Source organism: Peromyscus maniculatus, chromosome 15 (genome assembly GCF_049852395.1).
Source record: "Peromyscus maniculatus bairdii isolate BWxNUB_F1_BW_parent chromosome 15, HU_Pman_BW_mat_3.1, whole genome shotgun sequence".
Lineage (NCBI taxonomy): Eukaryota > Metazoa > Chordata > Mammalia > Rodentia > Cricetidae > Peromyscus > Peromyscus maniculatus.
In genome coordinates, this window is record NC_134866.1 from 26,325,989 (window position 1) to 26,346,107 (window position 20,119).

Below are 20,119 nucleotides of genomic sequence, written 5' to 3' on the forward strand. Positions count from 1 at the left end.
GATTCTGCCACTACTATATGACACGAGACAAAATGAATCTGGGCAAGTGAGGGCCAGACAGAAGAGGTAACAGCATATGGAATGTCTCATGATCACTTCTCCACCTTCTGGCTATGATAAAGTGTAGTAACATCTGTGCATGGCATTCTGTTAGGGGCTAGGGACACAAACTGGCAAAAAGCATTTCTATCCTCAAACATAACACCGTCAGCACACCTCGGAGCCTGTAATTCCAGCACTTTGGAAACTGAAGCAGGAGAACCACCATGAGTTCAAGTCTGGCTTGGGCAGGAGATTAAATTTAGGGCTACCAGGACTACAGAATGAGAGCCTGTCTCAAAAAGCTGGAGCGAGTAGAGAATCTCACCATCTACTTCGAAACTCAGACTTAAAAAGCAGACATCTCTGAGCAGGTAGAAGCCTTCACACAGGGTTGATGCTTCCTCATCAAACAAGGAGCACTCAGCAACCGAGAGAGCCAAGAAGTGCCCCCTCCCCATTTTAAGGGTTCAGGCACAGACTCCTGCTTTTAGAGGGGTGCTGGAATACAATCCTTTCTGATTCTAAGGCTAGACAACTCTGTAAGCGGTGGACTTGTTAGCCTGCCCTATAGAATGAGACCTTACATATTCTGGAGCAGAACTGAGGAAATAAGACCACATATTTGCTGACTATAGCTAAGAAAGATAGGATGAAAAGGAAAGTATTTCAAGTTGGGGGTCTGAAGGCTATTCCCCAAAAGGCCAGCAGTGAGTAGGAACAACGGCGCAGTCTTGGGCTCCTCCACTCACCCAAATCTTCATCTAGCTTCGTCTTCGGGGGCTCCCACGGAGGCCGAGCAGCTTTGGCCTTCTGTTGCCGGTTCCCCAGCTCCTCCTCAAATTTGTCATATAAGTCACGGAGCCTACTCGTTCCAACGACAGTAGAATCTCCCTGAATAAGGAAAGGAGCAATGGGAGAAGCCATATTAAAAACCGCCATACTAAGAAGAACCTTTAACTACAAAACGCCATTTTTAAAGCCCCAATGCAATCAGTATTTGAAAAGGAAAAGGCCACACACCGGGGGTGAGCCTCTGGGCCAAACACACTGCTTGCCTGGCAGTTCAGGTAAACGGCTTTCACCAACACAGAGCAGCACGGGAACTATTTGCCGATGCCCATTAGATGTGACATTAAAAAATACTATGACCCTTGGAGCAAAAGAAAGTCCCCTCCCGCCCTTCCTGCCACAAGCACAGGGCTCCTAAAACACAGTCCAAGAGGAAGTCCTCTGCGGCTACCCACTCTCCTTCCAGAACGAAAATCCCTCTAAACGCCCAGACCTTTTGACCTAATAACCTCAAAATGTAAAAAGCAGACCTTTCATATATAAAAATAAACCTAAGGCAAATCAATCATCGGCCCCTCAGAAGGAGAAGTGACTGCTTCTCCTCAGCCCCGCCCCCTCGACAGCTCTGGCGTTCTTACCACCTTGCCTGGGTGCTTTGTCTCTAACCGGTGCCCTGGAGGGCAGAGGAGGGCGGCGGAGTTAGAGACAGTTGTGAACTGCCACATGAGTGCTGGGATCGGACCTGGAGCCTCGGCATGAGCACCCGGGGCTTTCACACTAGGCCATCTCTCCAGCCCGCTCCCTTTGCTTACACCGTTCGAGGGAGATGACCAGGAGGGAAGCTGCCCAGACACCTGCAGTCTGGCATTTGCCGTTGAATCCTATTGTCTCCGGCAGAGAAGGTGGTAAGGATGTCAGAGCCGCCATGGCAGCGTCCTCGGAATGGGGAGAAATACAAACGGCTACCAAGAGTGAGGAACCCACAGGAACCACGGTAAGCAATGAAACCAGAACCTCTGCTCAATAGCCACAAAGAACAAAAGAATTTAATGAATGAGAAAACATTTTCTCTAGCGCTCCAGAAAGAACCTACTACCTTTCTGACACCTTGATTTAGCCAATGAGATCCAAGCTTAACTTCTGGGCCCTGGAGCTACGAAATGATAAACACTTGCTTTTGAAGCCACCCAGCTGATAAAGCTTTGTTACGGCCGAAATGGCAAACATAACCCACGGAGACAAGTGGTACAGCTCTGGCAGAGGTGAAAGGGGAACCGGGGCAAGGCCCATGCCCTGTGCATCCTATATGCAGACATAGGTAAGAACACAATGCCTACCCAGTACAACTCCAGAACTGTGGAGGATTAAGACAACCTCAGAGTGCTAGCCCTGAGCCCTCGACACACCTTCTTATAAGAAAACTAAACCCAACTCACTCAAGTAGCAGTATTTCTTACGGCAGCCAGCCTCGCTAACAGAACACTGACTTCCTGCCGCAGAGATTGTACGACTAATTAGGACATTGGAACTACAAAATAAAATGTCAGCACCATGAAAGTGCTCAGCACAGGCACCTTCCCTTTGCTACGTAACAGGAACTAGCTGACTTAAAAGCCTGCTCCAGTTTATCAAGTATCATACCACTACCATGGAGTCCTCAAACCCTTCTCTTCCAAAAACAAGGAAATCTTTCAAGGTCCCCAGAGAAGGGTCCCAATAGGAGGAACTGAGCGTCCAAAAACAATGCATATCCAGTAGAAGCTGTACTTCAGGGCCAGCAAGATGGCTTGGCAGGTAAAGGCGCTTGCTGCCGAGCCCGACAACCTGAGTTCAATCCCATAACCTTCCTGGTGGATAAAGGGAACCAATACCACAAGCTGTCCTGTGATCACACACACATGCTCACTCACACACACGTGCACACACACACACACACACACACACACACACACACACGCTCACTCACACACACATACAAAATAAACAAATGTTTACAAAACTGTACTTCAGAGTTGTGGTTTTAATCTTTTCCTGTATGGTCCTCTCTTGAGATGCTGGGCGGTGACTGTGAGATGTAACTTTCAGGCAGCCACGCCATTATGACAAGGTACAACCCATATTCTATTTCATACTATGCTGCCAGGATTTCAAAACTTTCCATGAGCTACTCAATACTTTGTAAGACGACAGAAGATGATTTTTGTCCAACTACAGAATAGAACCTAAGTGCTCTGTGCACACTTATAGCAGAGTAGGGTTACTATGACATTTGGTAGGTGTATTAAATATATCTTGGACTTAAGACATTTTCAACTTATCATGGTGTTACTGAGATGTAGCCCTGTCCTAAGTCAAAGAGCATCTCTGTTTTCACAGAACCCCCAACAGCAGAACCCCATCTTACCTAACCTCATGCACTAAATCTCACATGGCCAACTTCTTGGGCCCTAAATCTGTAGGACTCATTCATTTCACTAATGAACCTTGTATCAAGTATTTGATATGAACTTAATTTATAATTAATGGGGTTGGCACAATCCTTACAGGGAAGAAAAGGAAACAAGAAAGAGGATGAAAGAAAACAGTGAAGATGAAGGAAAATGAAGAAGAGTAAGTGTGTGGAGGGCTGAGGCCACCACACAACGGCAGTGCCCATGGCTAAGACCTACAGGAGCACATCCCAAGGACTATGCACATGGAGTCCCCTCTATGGCCTAGGAAAGCGAACAGAATGGCTTCCCCTCCCCAAATCAACCAAGATGTGCTGGAAACTTCCTATGGCTAGTGATCTTTCGGTCAAGACCTTTTGGTATATATATACACACACCTCAAAATGAAACTCAAATCCTTTACCTCCCATTTGAGGAAACACACACACACACACACACACACACACACACACACACACACACACACACACGCACGCGTGCGCGCGCGCTCGCACATGCACGCCACCATAGACTAGTTGTAGGTTAGAGGTCACAAAAATGCCAGTATGAAGATCATTAGCATCACAGAATGTAGAATCCTTATGTACGTACTAACTAGACTCTTAGCCTTTGGCATCTTTAAAACACCGTTTCTCTGCAATAGTGATTCTCACCTTGGGGTGGTTCCCCTCAGGGAACACTGTGGTTTGAATGAGAGATGGCCCCCATAGGCTCAGGTAGAAACACTTGGTCCTCAAACAGTGCTGCTGTTTGGGGAAGTTACAGAACCTTTAAGAGGTAGAGACTAGCTAGAGAAGAATATCTCTGGGGTAGGCTTTGAGTGTTTACACCCTCACACTGCCTCCAGCTCTTGCTCTTCACTTCCTACATGCCACCGTGATGTGATCTTGTTCTACACCACACCATCCTGAGGCGCCCGATGTTGTCTGGTCTCAGAAGACAGGCAGGCAGGGACCTGGTGAGTACTGACTGCCTGTCCTCAGCTTCTTGCTGCAGCCAGCTGCTGCCATGCCAGGTGGGTCCCTGCTATGTCGGACTCCAACCCCCTGGAACCACAAGCCAAATACCTTTCTCCTTTAAGCTGTCTCTGGTCGTGCTACTTTACCACGGCATCAGAAAACTGACACCGGGCACAGGTGGCACATTGGAAGACACCTTTGGTTCTCACCACTGGGGAAGGGTGCTACCAGGACCCAACAGGACCGACAGATGCTGCTTACACAATACAATACAGAGGCGACAACATAATACACAGGCAACGCCCACAAAGAATTATCTGCAAAGGCCACCAGGGCGGGGCTGGGGAAACCCTAGTGGGTACGGCCTCGGCCTCAGACCTACCACCTGATCCATGGGGTCGCTGGAGTAATAGCTCTCCGAATGTGTACAGCGAATCCACACAGGTTTGAGCAGCTCCTCCTCCTCCTCCTCCTCGTTTCGGTCAGGGGGCGCCTCCTCCGACTCTCTTTCTTTGATGGAAGTGTAGTTCTTCTCTTTGCCAGAGCTCTGGCTATCACTCCACCTGTCTTTCTCCTCCTCCCAACGAGCTCTCTTCTTCTCCCTGCTTGGAGACCGGCTTCAGAAAGGGGGGGGGGGGGGGGATGAAGAGCTAGTTATTAAAAATAACGCGCCATCATCTCAGCTAGCTGGTGCATTTTCCACCTACATGCCAATGCCATGCCAATGCCATGCCAATGCCATGCCAATACACCACACCAACTTTCACTACATCAGTGATTCCCAAATGCCAGCCTGCTAGCATCAGAATCGCCTGGTTTGTTTAAAAATACAAATTCCCAGGCCCTACCCCAGATTTACTTACTGATTCGCAACCTCCGGGGGTGGGGCCCAAGAATCTGTATTTTTAATACTCTCCCCAGGTGATTCTGGTGCGCATCCGGCGGGTTCAGGAGTAACTGGTAAACCATAGCTCCTAGGAAAAAAAGATACTCAGAAAATATCTGGAAATTGTTGGGAGCCATGCAGCCTAGTCTCGGATCAGCGTGTGACTACCTGTCCATCTGGTTTCCTCAGGACAAGGCACTTGTGGAAACAGACTCTCACTTGGCAAGGACCATTATGGGACAGCGTAGGAATCTGCAAAATTCGTGCCGCTTTCAGACTCTTTTCTCTCTCATTATTGGTGATTCTCTGGGCAGTTTTTAGTTTTACTTCATCAGTCACACAGGCAACAGCTGTAATTTTCCCTGGAAATTCTGTTCCTTTTCAAATACTTTCCCCTAAGATTCAGTAGGCGGCTAATGTTTCTTAAATCTCTTATCTGCGATTACTAACTGCAACTCCCAATCCTGGGCACTTTTCTGACTCAACAGAGATAGTTAGGTACATAGGAGAAAACAACACTTGGAACATTCACCATGCCTCACAGTTCTGGAGAGGAGAGTAAGGTGTGCATACACAGAATAGGGAAAAGCCTCAGGAATACACATAGTGCCAACTGTTGAGAGTAAGTTCCCCGGACACTAAGCATAGAGTCATGGCAGGATCTGGTCTGCTCCAAGAGAGAAAAATACAATAAAAATGTGGGATGGATAGATCCATCTTTACCACACACAGGAGCTTATATTGGTGGGAGAAGTATGGTGTAGAGAGATGGGAAGAGTGCTTTGTCAAAGTCTGCCTTTTACAGAAGACTGAGACACGGGACCCTCTTGTAGAAAAAGGCACTGTAGAGAAATATATCTTGCGGACATGAAAGAACTGTCTGGGATTGAATATTGTCCTTAAAGCATTGTGCCCACGCCCATTACTTTTTAACTTTGTAACCACAAGTAGCTGCCAGCTGACGTGGGCTGAGAGCAGGGTGTGTCTGGCTCGGTATTTAGTGAAGCTGCAAAAACGCTGACCTCTGTGTCTAGAATAATATGGAGCGGTGGGAAGGTGTGTTGGGAAGTATAAAGAGGAACAATGGGGGCTTTCATAATGATCACATGTATTCCTTAAACTGTGATGCATTTCTTTTTTTTTTAAGGAGAGGGTCCCCCTTTTTTGTTTTTATTTTATGTGTATTGGTGTCCCATCTGTATGTATATCTGTGTGTGGAATGTCATATCCCTTGGAACTGGAGTTACAGACGGGTCTGGGGAGCTGGCATTGGCCGACAGTTGTGAGCTACCATGTGGGTACTGAGAATTGAACCTGGGTCCTCTTTAGGAGCAGCAGCCAGTGTTCTTAAGCTCTGAGCTATCTCTCCAGCCCCGTGATGTATTTCTTAAAGTCAAAAATAGAAGCCAATAATACAGCTGTTCATGTAACCCTGGTTAAAAAAAAAACAAAAACAAAACTCTGTTTAAGTATAAATAAAGACGGCCTGAGCTATTGGGGCCACGTGGGTACAATCCACTTGGTGGTCAGCTGATGCCCTTGCCCACCTCAGAACCTGAACCCGAGTCAAGGCTGGACCCCGGCAGAAAATCTCTACTTGCGGACAATTTCATCAATGAAGATTCTAGTTTTGAATCTTTCACATACTGTTTTGCCAAAGAAAAATTTAAGCTTCCTAAAAATGAATGCATGCAGCCTGACAAGTAATCTGCGCAAAGCGACACTCACACTCATAAAGACAGACTTGAGTGTTGCTACTCAATCAAAACTGTGCCTAATTTTGACCCTCAAAATATTCATATCAACTTAGCTAATGAAGAAGGTAAGAAATCTACTATCCTTGAATTATTGGGGCTTAAAATATATGAAGATTAATCCTATGGATGTACTTGGAGGCAAAAGATCTAGAGTAGATTCTAACTTAAGCCTATTAAATTTAGACAAAACCTAAAAAATCCTTCAAAGAGACAGCTAATAAGAATAGCCACATTATTAAACCAGTGGTCACCCCACTGTCCACTGATAAAGTTACTTCTACCCAAGAAAGCTGAGACCGGCATGGTGACTCATGGCTGTCATCTCAGCACCTCGGAGGCAAAGATGCGAAGACTGCTGTAAACTCTAGACTTCCTGACACACAGTGAGCTCCATGCCAGCCTGCAAACAGATCTGAGACCCTGCCTTGAAAAATTTCTGTAACTTCTAAACACACATATTACAGCACGCATCATTCGTTTTGTTACCAAAAACCAAAAAGCTCTAGTCAAAATAAAACCAATGGGATCACGAGATTGTTGTGGGTTATCTTAACATGTAAAGCTGTTACATTTGTGTATGTTGCAGAGTATTATTTTAACAGTGTAAAGGTGTGTTATATTTGTTTCTGCAGCCTTCGTTAATGATGTAAAGACGTGTTACATTTCTTTATGCTGTATTTGTTTAATGATGTAAAGATGTGTTGCTGTTTGCCTTGCCTGCCTAAGGCACCTGACTGGTCTAATAAAAAGCTGACCGGTCAACAGCTGGGCAGAGGAGGGACAGGCGGGGCTGGCAGGCAGAGAGAATGAGCAGGAGGAGGAATTTAGGCTGGGAAGAAGAGAAGAAGAGAGGAGAGGACAAGGGGCTGGGGAGACGGCCCAGCAGTTAGGAGCACTTGCTGCTCTTGCAGAGGATCTGGGTTCAGTTGCCAGCAGCCACATGGTGGTTTACAACCATCCCTAACTCCAGTTCCAGATCTGTTCCCCTTCTGACCTCTGCAGACACTATCTATGCACACATATGATGCACATACATACATGGATGCAAAACATTCACATGAAATAAAATGAACATATCTAATAAAAATTTTTAAAAAAGAAGAGAGAATGAGGAAGAAAGAGAGGAAGATGCTGGGAGCCAGCCAGGCAGCAGACACAGAGTAGAACACACAGAAAAAAGGTAAAAAGCCCCGAGGAAAAACATAGATGAAGAGAAACAGGATAATTTGAATTAAAGGGGAAAACAAAAAAAAAAGCCAGAAACCAGCCTAAGCTAAGGCCAAGCACTCGTCTCTGTGTCGTGATCTGGGAAGTAGCTGGTGGCCCGGAAGAAAAAGCCTGGTACATGAGATAGTGCGCAACAACTAAAGACGCTGATTGTCTGACAAGCAGAATCCCCGGATCCTACAGGACGAAAGGAGAGGAAACACTGTCCAAACACTGTCTCCTGACCTCTCCACACGCACGGGCACACTCACACACGAACGCACACACGTGTGCACACACACACACTAGTACATAAATAAAATGTGGGTGCACTGTAGGAGAAGAAAGCACAGCCTGGGTTTATTGGCATATGCCTAAAACCCAGCACTCAGGAAGCAGAGGGAGGAATGCTGCTGAAAGTTTGAGCCAGACTCATCTCCATAGCAAGTTTTAGACCAGACACAGCTAGCTACATGGAGAGACCCTGTCTAAATAACAACAAAAATAAATAAAAAATAAAAATAAAAAGCAAAGAAAGATAAAGCATAAACACATAACAAAAAAATATCCACACCTGCATAGATAACAATCATAGTCCATGAATGTTTGTAAATATTCCTAATCAGGAATATGTTCTATTTTAACACACCTATATCTGAGTCATTTTTTACAGGGTCCATTCTGTTTTTGCTTTCTATTCTTTGGAGGCTGGGTCTCATGTAGCCCAGGCTGGCCCCAGACTTACTTTGTAGCTGAGGTTAGCTTTGAGTTCCTGATCTTCCTGCTTCCACCTCAGAAGTGCTGGGATTACAGGGTGACCTAGCACTGGATTTTAATCTCTCATGTAGAGACCGTCATTTAACAACTCTGACACTGGTCGTGCGGGTTAACATTTCCCTGCTGAGAACACCATCGTGTTTTCTTTACTTGTTTGTCACAGCGGTCACCACCGTGTAGGTGCTGGTTTTCAGTCTTGTCCCCGTAACCTAGCACCAATTTAAGCTACCATCAAAAACACTTGCAAGTTCTCATCTCCACACATCTCATCAAAACAGTTCTTTTGAAATCTTTGCCATTCTAATGAAGTAAATTAATTCACAATTTCTTACTAACTAAATCTTATCTGGTAAATGCATACGTATATATGATGCATTCTGATTACTTCCTACCCTCTCTTATAAAAACTATGGAGTGCTCCATGAGTTTACATGTCCTTCTTGCATAGGGGCCATAATCTCTGTAACATTCCAGTTCTTTTGGCATCTGAGCTGCTGAAGCAAGCAGACTTGGTATCACCAATGACATGACAACAGTTCATGTCACTTTTTTTTTTTTTAAGATTTATTTATTATGTATACAGTGTATTCTACTTGTACGTATTCCTGCACATCAGAAGAGGGCACCAGATCTCATTACAGATGGTTGTGAGCCATCATGTGGTTGCTGGGAATTGAACTCAAGACCTCTGGAAGAGCATCCAATGCTCTTAACCTCTGAGCCATCTCTCCAGCCTCATGTCACTTCTTTTGAGAACACTCTGGTCATAACGTTATTGCCCCAGACTGAACTCATTTTCTTATCTTTCCTCATATCTCCCCCACTCACAATAAGGAAATTGGAGATAGAGGTTTGCCACAGGATGAGAACCATTGATCTAGACCATCAGACTCACTTCTGCTGCAGATTAGTACAGAAGCCTTCACAGCTGATTTCCTGACATCCCCAGCTGACTTTCTAAGAGCATTTCTCTACACTAAGACCTTCGCACACGCTCTTCTCGCTTCCCCTACAGTCCTGGTTACCTATTCTACTTCAGACATTGGTAAGATTTCTCTGCGTCTACTCCATACTAGATCTTTCACTACTGGGTTCCTCAAAGTTGACTCCTCCTGTGTCAGCCTCCCAAATGTTGGGACAATGAATTGTGAGTCACCACACTCAGCTTCTGAAACCCTATTTTCTGCTTTTCTTACTTACTATCTGTGGTAGTTTGAATGTAATCCCTATAATCTCACAGGGATGGCACTATTAGTAGGTGTGTCTTTGGAGTGGATATGGCCTTGTTGGAGGAAGTGTGTCCCTGTGGGGGCAGGCTCTGAGGTTTCTTATGCTCAGGATACTACCCAGTGTCTCAGTTAACTTCCTGTTACCTTCGGGTCAAGATGTATCCAGCACCATGAGTGCCTGTATACTACCAGACTCCCTGCCATGATGATAATGGACTGAACCTCTGAACTGTAAACCACCACTTCAATGAACTGTTTTCCTTTATAAGAGCTGCCATGATCATGGTGTCTCTTCATAGCAATAGAAACCCTAACTAAAACACTACCTATTTCTAAAGTCAAGTGCTCGCATAATCATATATAGTTACCATTCATTTGGTACTTATTTTAGGGTTGGTTCTAAGTGTTTAATGTGTATTATTTCCGTGACACTTCACCAGTCAATAAGGAAAATCGAACTCTCTTATTTTACCTCCAACCTGTCCAACTCCAGGACCACTCTTAGATGTGGTCCTAAGACCACAGATTTAAACATAGAAATGATGTTTTAAACTGTAGCAATCACAATCGTGGTGTCTGTTTGCTAACGGGGGCATAAACTGAACACTTTGCTCTTTTTTTTTTTCTGAAACAAGTAAATTTAAGAACATAATTATGAATAATTTTTTTTAATCTAGACTTATTAGTCCATAGTTTTATTGCACTGTGGATGGATTGTATACATACATACATACATACATACATACATACACACTTTCTAATTTGGAGACACTTATCAAGATCATCAAATTCCGTATTAATGTTGGGCTTCTGATTTTCCAGGCCACCCTGGCCAGAGCTGAAATGAAGACTTGGCAGACAGCGGCACATACACAGAAATCGGAATTCTGATAGCGACTCCGACACCTGCTTACCTTCCAGACCTCTTATACTCTTTTTTGTAGGACCTTTCTGGAGATGGCGACCTGCGGTTGTCCCGATGCCTGTGTCTCTCTCGTTCCCGCTCTCTTAGAAGAAATAACACACACAGCTGTTTTCAGCAAAGACTCACAACACCATCTCTGCACTGAACTTTCCTCTGAAGAAGTAGCCTGTGGCTAAGAAAATTCTAGGTGCTATTCCTACTACACCTCCTCGTTTTACTAGAGGGACAGACAGTCTCTACACAGGCTGTTTTCCAAGTCATCACTAAGTGCTAAACGGAAGTCTACCTAAGACTTCTTAAGACCTAACGACCTAACCCTACAGCAAAAGCATTCAAGGACTCCCTTACCCACTGATTTCTAGAAAACTCTATTTCCTTAACAAATAAATGCAGACTAAAATTCGTATAGCCAAGATTAGAACAAGAGATTTTGTTTTGTAGACCAGGCTGGCCTCGAACAGGACATTCACGTGCCTCTGCCTCCCAAGTGCTGGGATTAAGAGTGTACCACCACCACCCAACTTACATTGTTTTTCTTTACAATTAACTTACTTCTTCTCAGTCTCTCTTCTAAAATGTCTACATCATGGGTTTTTTTTGTTGTTGTTGTTTTTTTTTAACAAATCAACGTACATGCCAAGTGACGGTGGCAGTGGTGGCACATGCATTTAAATTTAATCCCAGCACTCTGTAGGCAGAAGCAGACGAATCTCTGAGTTCGAGGCCAGCCTGGTCTACTGAACGAGTTCCAGGACAGCCAGAGCTACACAAAGAAACCCTGTCTCAAAGAACCAAAAAAAAAAAAAAAAAAAAGTTGACAAGTTTTTGTGGGTCTGCCGGCAGATGATAGAAACTGGCCGTGCCTGTGCCTGTGGCTTTACTAAGGACTCTCCATGCGGGTGTACCTGCTCCTATCGTAGCTGCGGTGGCGGGACGGCGATCTCCCCCGCTCATACTCTGACCGGTAGCGGCTGTCCGGTCTTCTCCTCTCAGGGCTGCGGCCTCGCTCGCGGCGCTCCAGGGACCGATGCCTCTCACCGCGCCCGTGGCTGTGATCCCGGTGCCGGTGGTCATCATAGTGCTTAGGCCTTTCTGGGGACCGCCTCTCACTCTGAGCCTTTGGGAGTGGGTACGGAGGGAGGTGTCTAAAGTGAGGGCTACTGCTGTTGTTGGCGCTGGGCGGGAAAGAACTGGAGTTGTTCTGGAAACTGTTGAAATTGGGAGGCGGGAAACTGTTCGAGTATCCAGGAGGGTACTGGTAATTAACCTGCTGGGGCATGACCGGAGGGGGCGGGGGGTGCGGCATGGAAGGCGGGGGCACCATGTAGGGGTAAGTGCCTTGTCCGGACGGTGTTCCAGAGACGGGTGGGTTATTAGGGCAAGGCATTGGCGGGGGCATGGGTGGGAAACAGGGCGGAGCTGGGAAAGGGTGTCTCATCTGGTGGTTGGGGAAAGGGGGCCTGACTGGGCAGGGCGGGACGGGGCCTTGGGCTGACGGCGGCATGGGTGGAGGGTAGGGTACAAAGTCCGGTCGCGGAGGCATGTAGTTGGGAGCTTGGGAGTTCGAGTACGTGGTGGAAGGGGCACTTGGAGGCTCATATTGATATTGCGCAGGAGGCTGCTGAGGATGAAGGAGTCTCAGGTTTTGGGGCCTGAAAGCTGGTGCTGAGGGTCGGGCTCCATGTCCTCCTCGTCCTCGGGGACACCCTCGTCCTGGGTGGAACGACATTCTGTGACTTTTTAGAGAGAAGGAAAAGAGAAATCAAAACATGGGCCTCACCAAGATCCACATCATGGAAAGAGAGAAATGACGCCTGCAAGTTGTCCTGTGACCTGCACACACGCACAACAAATCGAATGGAATTTTGAAGTAATTTTGTAAAAAAAAAAAAAAAAAAAAAAACCTTAGGGGATGCAGGCAGTGGTGGCGCACACCTTTATTCCCAGCGCTCAGGAGGGAGAGGCAGGAGGATCTCTAAATTCATGCCAGGCCTGGTCTACAAGAATGAGTTACACGGGGTGGTGGCGCACACCTTTAATTCCAGCACTTGGGAGGCAGAGCCAGGCGGATCTCTGTGAGTTCGAGGCCAGCCTGGGCTACAGAGTGAGTTCCATGGCAGGCTCCAAAGCTACACAGGGAAACCCTGTCTCGAAAGAAAAAAAAAAAAAAAAAGAGTTCCAGGACAGTTAGGGCTACACAGAGAAGCCCTGTCTTGAAAAAGAAGGGGGAAAAAAAGCCTCTCGGAATAGGGAGAATATAAAGACCTGAGTTCGAGCCCCAGAACAAATAAAAAAGCCAAATATGGTGAATGTGCTTTTAATCCCAGAGCTGGGAAGGCAGGGACAGGTGGATTCCTGAGGGCCCCTGGCCAGTCATACAGTGAGAGAACCGATCTCAAAAAATAAAGTGGATGGCACCTGAGGAAAGAAACGACACCCAAGGTTTGTCCTCTGCATGCATCTATGTGGACCACACACGTCACTACGTAAACAGGGTTTCCCAAATACGGGACTGTCCTGATGAGCGCTGTGGGGGTGTGAATGAAAATGGCCCCCACAGACTCATAGGGAGTGGCATTCTTGTTGGGGAAAGTGTGTCACAGAGGGTGGGGCTTTGAGGGTTCAGAACAGATGCTGTATCAACTTACGGAACTTGTCTGCATCCAATCCCATCCCCGATTTCCTGCTCCCAGCAAAGCTTACCTTACCACAAGCACCTAGAGCCCCATCTCCAAAAACTAGGGGGCCGCTACCCCCATCCACCATTTCCCATCTTTCCCGGCCGGCCACCAGACCCTGGACACCAGCACTTGAGTGTCCAGTCTACTCAACATAAAACACTTGCCTTGGCCTCCAGTTCGCCCTCAACTATGCATTTTCCCCTCTTCTTCACATTTAAACTTCCTGAAAATGCTACTATAGATTAAACATTTTTGCTTCCTCAAAATTCTTAAATTCCTATGTGGTGACACATGGAGGAAGTAACCAGGATTAAAGTAAGTCACAGGTATTTACTAAAGTAAGTCCTAAGCATGGTGGTTTGAATGAGAACGTCCCCCATATGTTCATATATTTGAAGCCTTAGTCCCCAGTTAGTGGAACTGATTGGGAAGGATTAGGAGGTGTGGCCTTGTTAAAGGAGCAGTGTCACTGAGGGTGGGCTTTGAGGTTTCAAAAGCCCACACCAGGCCCAGAGTCAGTCTCTCTGTCTGTCTGTGTCTGTCTGTCTGTCTGTCTCTCTCTGTCTGTCTCTCTCTGTCTGTCTCTCTCTCTCTCTCTCTGTCTCCTTGCCCCCCTGCTTGTGGTTCAGCCTGCCTGTCAGCCACCACACTTCCTGCCATGATGATCATGGACTAACCCTCTGAAACTCTAAGCAAGCTCCCAATCAAATACTTTCTCTTACAAAAATTGCCTTATTTATGGTGTCTCTTCACAGCTGGGTGTTCTAATAATGGGATTAGTACTCTTATGAAAAAGGAAGAGAGAGAACCCTGTCTCTACCTGGTGAGGAATGATACAGCAAGAAAGCCACCTGAACACCACACAGTAATCTTCACCATGAAAGTGCACCTGAAACCTGACCATGCTGGCACCTGATAAATGCATATACAAGCAGGATTAGTGCCAGGACCTTTATCTCTAGTTGCTGAGAAACAATATGCTCAACTCCCTTTCCAACAAATATCATTTGTTGGACATCAATGCCTACACAAGGGAATCATCCTGAAAACTTTTTCTCCCTTACCCCATTTAACTAAAACTTTATTTTTAAACTGACATCATGTATGTGTCACTACAGCTTAATAAATAAGGTTTTGTTTTGTTTTGTTGAGATATAGTCTCATTCTGCAACCCTGGCTTGCTTGAAAACTCAATACAGAGCAGGTTGGATTGGAACTCACAGAGATCAGCCCTCCTCTGCCTCCCAAATGCTAGAATTAAAGGCGTGTACCAACAATATTTTTTAAAAAATAAAACTCCTATCTTTTTTTTTTGTAAATACTCCCTGAGTACTTCCTTACTTAACTACAATTATATTCTTGCTGAACTTTCAACATCCTTATCACCACACATAAGTCTTCTGTGATAGCTATTCTTGGTTGTCAACTTGACTACATCTGGAACTAAAAACTCAAAAATGGACGCCATGCTTGTGAGGGATTTTTAGTTAATTTGACGTAAGAAGATCCACTTCTGATCCAGACCTTTGAGGTAGGAAGACACATCTTTAATCCAGATCTGTAATCCAGATGTAATGTGGGTCATACTTTCTGCTAGAAGTTTATATATATTAGGACATGGAAGAAGGAAGCTTTTGCTCTTAGCCTGCTTGTCCTCGCCTTGCTAGCAAGCCCACTGGCATGAGAGCCTACTTCTTCGGGATTCCAGGATAGACTGAAGACCAGCTGAGACATCCAGCCTTGTGGACTGAGCAACTACTGGATTCTTGGACTTTTCATTCACAGCCAGCCAGTGTTGGATTACCTGGGCATCCAGTCTGTAAGTCATTCTAATAAATCTCTTTCTGTATATACCAATTCATTCTGTAAATTCTTTAACTCTAGAGAACACCGGCTAACACGTCTTCCTTAGATTTCCTGCTCTTACAATATTCGATGCTGCTTCTTAGCAGGTCTTACAAGCACCGCAGTCCACCAACTAATTATATAATTCTACCTTCAATGCCTACCTGCAGTCAAAAACTGCAAGCTCACTCAGGGGACGGCTCTAGGATGTTTCACTCACGCTCCTGGTCTGGTTCTTAGCCCTGCACACAAACCTCTAATGTGCTGTGACCATAGAATGAACACATCCCTGCCCTTCCCCTCTATCGGAAAGGTTCCCACCTCTGGCCCACCACCTACCCTCTCTTCTTCAGTCTTCCTGAACTGCCATTTCCAGCATACCACTTACCACGTATTGCCTTGCATGGTGATGTATCCTCTAGAAACGCTCCATCTCCCACTCAGAATGTACGCTCTACAAGACAGAAAGAATATTTAAACATGTTTTCAAAACTGCCAGTGCTATAAAGTAGAGTTGTTTTTTTGTTTGTTTGTTTGGTTGGTTTTTTTTGCTTGTTTGTTTACAATTATCTTAACAATAATTTTAAACCCTTAGCCGGTGGCGGTGGTACACGCCTCTAATCCCAATACTTACGAGGCAGAGACAGGCAGATCTCTGTGAGTTCAAGGCCAGCCTGCCTGGTCTACAGAGCAAGATCCAGGCCAGGCACTAAAACTACACAGAGAAACCCTGTCTCAAAAAACAAAAAAAAAAAAATTTTTTTTAAGCCCTTGAAAATGCTTAGCCTATTAACAAAATCAGGAACAACTATCAAGTTTCCAAGCAACTTTCAAGCTGTCCTGATTAGTTGTACTAACTCAAAACTAACTATTGCTAAACTGACCAGAAGCACAGCCACCTCCCATCTCTGGTTTGGTAAAAGATTGAAGGAAAGGTTTTCTCTGTCACTCACACTCCCTCCACTGTAATATAAAGAAGGCATAAATCCAACCCAAAAATCACAGTGAAACCTGCACTCAAATTCAAATATACCCACAACCTAACACAAGTTACATTATTTACTTTCATTCTCCGCTCTTCCCACAGAAGAACACTGTCAAATAAATGACTTTTGAAATATTTGAACTTTAACAAAAAGCTTTAAAAAACACACACACAAACACTAAATGCCAAAAGCTTTAATGTAGAACCATCTTTCTAGGGGCGGAGAATAGCTCAGCAGTTAAGAGCACCTGCTGCTCTTGAAGAGTTCAGTTCCCAGCACCAATGTTGGGTGGCTCACAATCACCAGGAGATACCACGCCCTCTTCTGGCCTCTGGAAGCACCTGCACACTTGTCTACATACAAATAGGTAGAATCTCTACATACAAACTGAGGGAATCCTGGAAATAGAAATTCTGACTAAACCAACAGGAACTACAGGCGCAAGCATAACCAACCGACTGCAAGAGATGGAACAGAGAATCTCTGACGCTGAAGAAACAATAGAGAAAATAGATTCATCAATCAAAGAAAACACTCATGCCAAAAAAGTTGTAACACAAAACATCCAAGAAATTTGAGATACCAAGAAAAGACCAAACCTAAGAATAATAGGGATAGAAGAATACCAACTCAAAGGCACAGAAAATATATTCAACAAAGTCATAAAAGAAAACTTTCCTAACATAGAGAAAAAAATACCTATGAAGATTCAAGAAGCTTACAGAACACCAAATAGGCTGAATCCAAAAAAAAAAGTCCTCTCGCCAAATGTAGACCAGTGGGGTTCTCAACCTTCATAATGTAGACCTTTAATGCAGTTCCTCATGTTATGGTGACCCTCAACCATAATATTATTTTGTTGACCCCAAGGGGTCACAACCCATAGATTGAGAACCACTGATGTAGACACACTGTGATGGTTATTCTTGGTTGTCAACATAACTATTCCGGGTGCACATCTGTGAGGGATTTATGCTTAATTTGAAGTGGGGGGAGGATCCACTTCTAATCCAGGTCTTTGAAGTAGGAAGACTTACCTTTAATCCAGATCTGTAATCTAAATCTAATCTGGGCCATACCTTCTGCTGTAAGCCTATATAACTTCTGCTTGCTCTTTGCCTGCTTGTTCCTGCCTTGTTAGCAAGTCCATCCCTTCACTGGCATTGGAACCTACTTCTTCAGGGCTCCAGCATATAATGAAAACCAGGTGAAACATCCAGCCTCAAGGACTGAGCAACTACTGGATGCTTGGACTAATAAATCCCCCTTCTTTTTTTTTTTTTTTTTTTTTTTTTTGGTTTTTCAAGATAGGGTGTAGTTGTGGTGCCTGCCTCTGCCTCCCAGGGATTAAAAGCATGTGCCACCACCACCTGGCATACATCCCCTTTCTACAGATGTAGTTCTTTAACTATAGAGAACTCTAACACACACACATATATATACACGAACGTATAGATACACATTCACAAAAATAAATAAAATTTTTAAAAAACACTTAAGTCTTTATCAAACTGACAAAGTAAAAAAAAAATTACAAATAACTCGAGCTCTATCAATTACTGTTTAATAAACATAGCTACCAAATAATATGATTAATGATTATTCCTCATTCCAACACTCTCATGATTAAACCAGGGACCCAAAGAGCTACTACTGGCATCAGAATTGAGTGCAAACTCCATGCTCAGCATTTGAAGTTCTAAAAGACCGAAACCCAACCCCTCCCAGGGTTATCATCCTATTTCCTTCTCCACAAAGCCCCTCTCAGCCCATCCTTTCCCCGCCCATTAGCAAACCGAGCACTATCATGAAACTTCTTAGCTCCGACCATCCCTTACTCGTCCACTGAATTCCTACCCATCCACCAACCTCTTACTGAACCTATTCTGAGAAGCAGTCCTGATTTCCTTTGGGAACATAACCTCATCCCTTCTAAACTGCTACTGCCTGGTCTATACTCACTTCTTTTATAGAACTTACCAGCAACTGCCTGTGGCAGTCAGGGGTGCCCATGTTGAGCTCCTTCAATGTCACCAGATCCTTGAAACCATGGGTTCATTCGGTCACTTCTGCACACAATAAACGGCAGGCAGGTTTTACTTTTTGTTTCTGTGTCACTAAGTTTGAATTTCCCTTCTCCCCACAAATGTGCATTATTGAAACCACCCAGGAAGCAGACATTTTCACTGATTCATGCATCATTTACTGAGTCAATCAATACATGTGAGGCACTGTCCCAAACTCTGTAGACTCAAAGATGAACATGGCACACACAAGCCTTCAGGGCTCAAAGATCTCAAAACCCATATACAAATATTTTTATTATAATAATAATAATAATAATAATAAAACCAGCTGGGCAGTGGTGGCGCATGCCTTTAATCCCAGCACTCGGGAGGCAGAGCCAGGCCAATCTCTGTGAGTTCGAGGCCAGCCTGGACTACCAAGTGAGTTCCAGGAAAGGCTCCAAAGCTACACAGAGAAACCCTGTCTCAAAAATAATAATAATAATAAATAAATAAATAAATAAATAAAAAATAAAACCAGACACCACAAAAAGAAAAATTCAACGTGATTAAAAACAAGAAAATAAGGATGTAAAGACTTCAAGATAACAAAAAGGAATATAATGAAGCTAGACAACAGTCAGGCAACAGTCAGGGTAATTAACACCTCTGGATAGTGTAAAAATGGAGTGGGACACTCACTACCAGACCACCCTGGACGTTTCTACAGTCAGAAAAGCTAAAACATACTGAACCAATGTATTGTGGATGCAAAATTTAACTCAAGTCAATGAATTCAATGTAAATGAAAAAATGCCTATTCCTGGGCTGTCATTTGAAAGCAGTAAAACTGAGGGAGCTATTATGAACAGTTGACTAGTCCAGGAACGTCAATCGAACACACAGAGTTGCAAGGTGTGACTACAAGTCACTGAGACTCCGCACTTTGCCATGGTTGAACCCTGAAGCCCGGCCTCCGCCTGGTGGATGCTCAATTGCACGTTCTCTGGTTTGCATCTCCCGCCAGCCTGCGAGGTAAGCGCGGGACTCCGGGACTCGCCTCCCCGGCGGCCCTGGGCCTGGACCATGACTTGTGCTCCACAAACAGATGAAAGGCACCCCATGCCGCTTCTGCATATCTGCGGGATCTGCACCGAGGGTCGCTCTCTCGCCCTCGGCGGCAGATCTGCACCGAAGCGGCCAGACCCAACTCCCAGGATCATTTCGCTCCGCCCTGGACTCCATTGAAATCCCGGCCCTCGATACTCGCTCTCCAAACACCCGCCAAGCGCCCCCGTTTACCTACAGAGAGCCCCCGCGTCGCCGCCGGAGCCAAGCCTGGTTACTACAACAGCCTCCACGGCAAAGGCGCCGCCCGCGCCTCCGGAACAGGAAACCCCGGGAATTAAAAAGCAAACCTGAAAAAGCTGAGCCTAGGGAGGGAAAACTCTCCGGAGAGCGTCGCAGCACCTTTGCGCCGTGATTGGCGGGCCAGCGAGAGTGACGGACATCTAGACCAATCAACACTGCCTATCGCTCTCACACCCGCCCCTCCACCTTGACGCCCTCCAATCCGGAAGC

General features: G+C 45.2%; 1 protein-coding gene across 8 annotated transcripts in view; it reads right to left on the reverse strand.

The window, feature by feature from the left end:
- The window catches only part of Drosha (drosha ribonuclease III), a 119,224-nt gene extending 99,110 nt beyond the window's left edge, over positions 1–20,114 (reverse strand). The window contains exons 1-8 of one of the 8 annotated variants that reach the window (XM_006976109.4): positions 19,845–20,114; positions 18,513–18,601; positions 15,935–16,000; positions 11,926–12,756; positions 11,010–11,102; positions 5,104–5,214; positions 4,623–4,857; positions 792–933 (exon numbers count right to left, since the gene is read on the reverse strand). In XM_006976109.4, the coding sequence (XP_006976171.1) occupies positions 792–933; positions 4,623–4,857; positions 5,104–5,214; positions 11,010–11,102; positions 11,926–12,756; positions 15,935–15,951 (1,429 nt within the window). In that variant the 5' untranslated portion in view covers positions 15,952–16,000; positions 18,513–18,601; positions 19,845–20,114. Of the gene's footprint in view, positions 1–791; positions 934–4,622; positions 4,858–5,103; positions 5,215–11,009; positions 11,103–11,925; positions 12,757–15,934; positions 16,001–18,512; positions 18,602–19,840 lie in introns of all 8 variants that reach the window. The other 7 variants (XM_006976108.4, XM_042261401.2, XM_076551725.1 and 4 more) reach the window with 7 other exon arrangements.
- Positions 20,115–20,119: the final 5 nt, after the last annotated feature.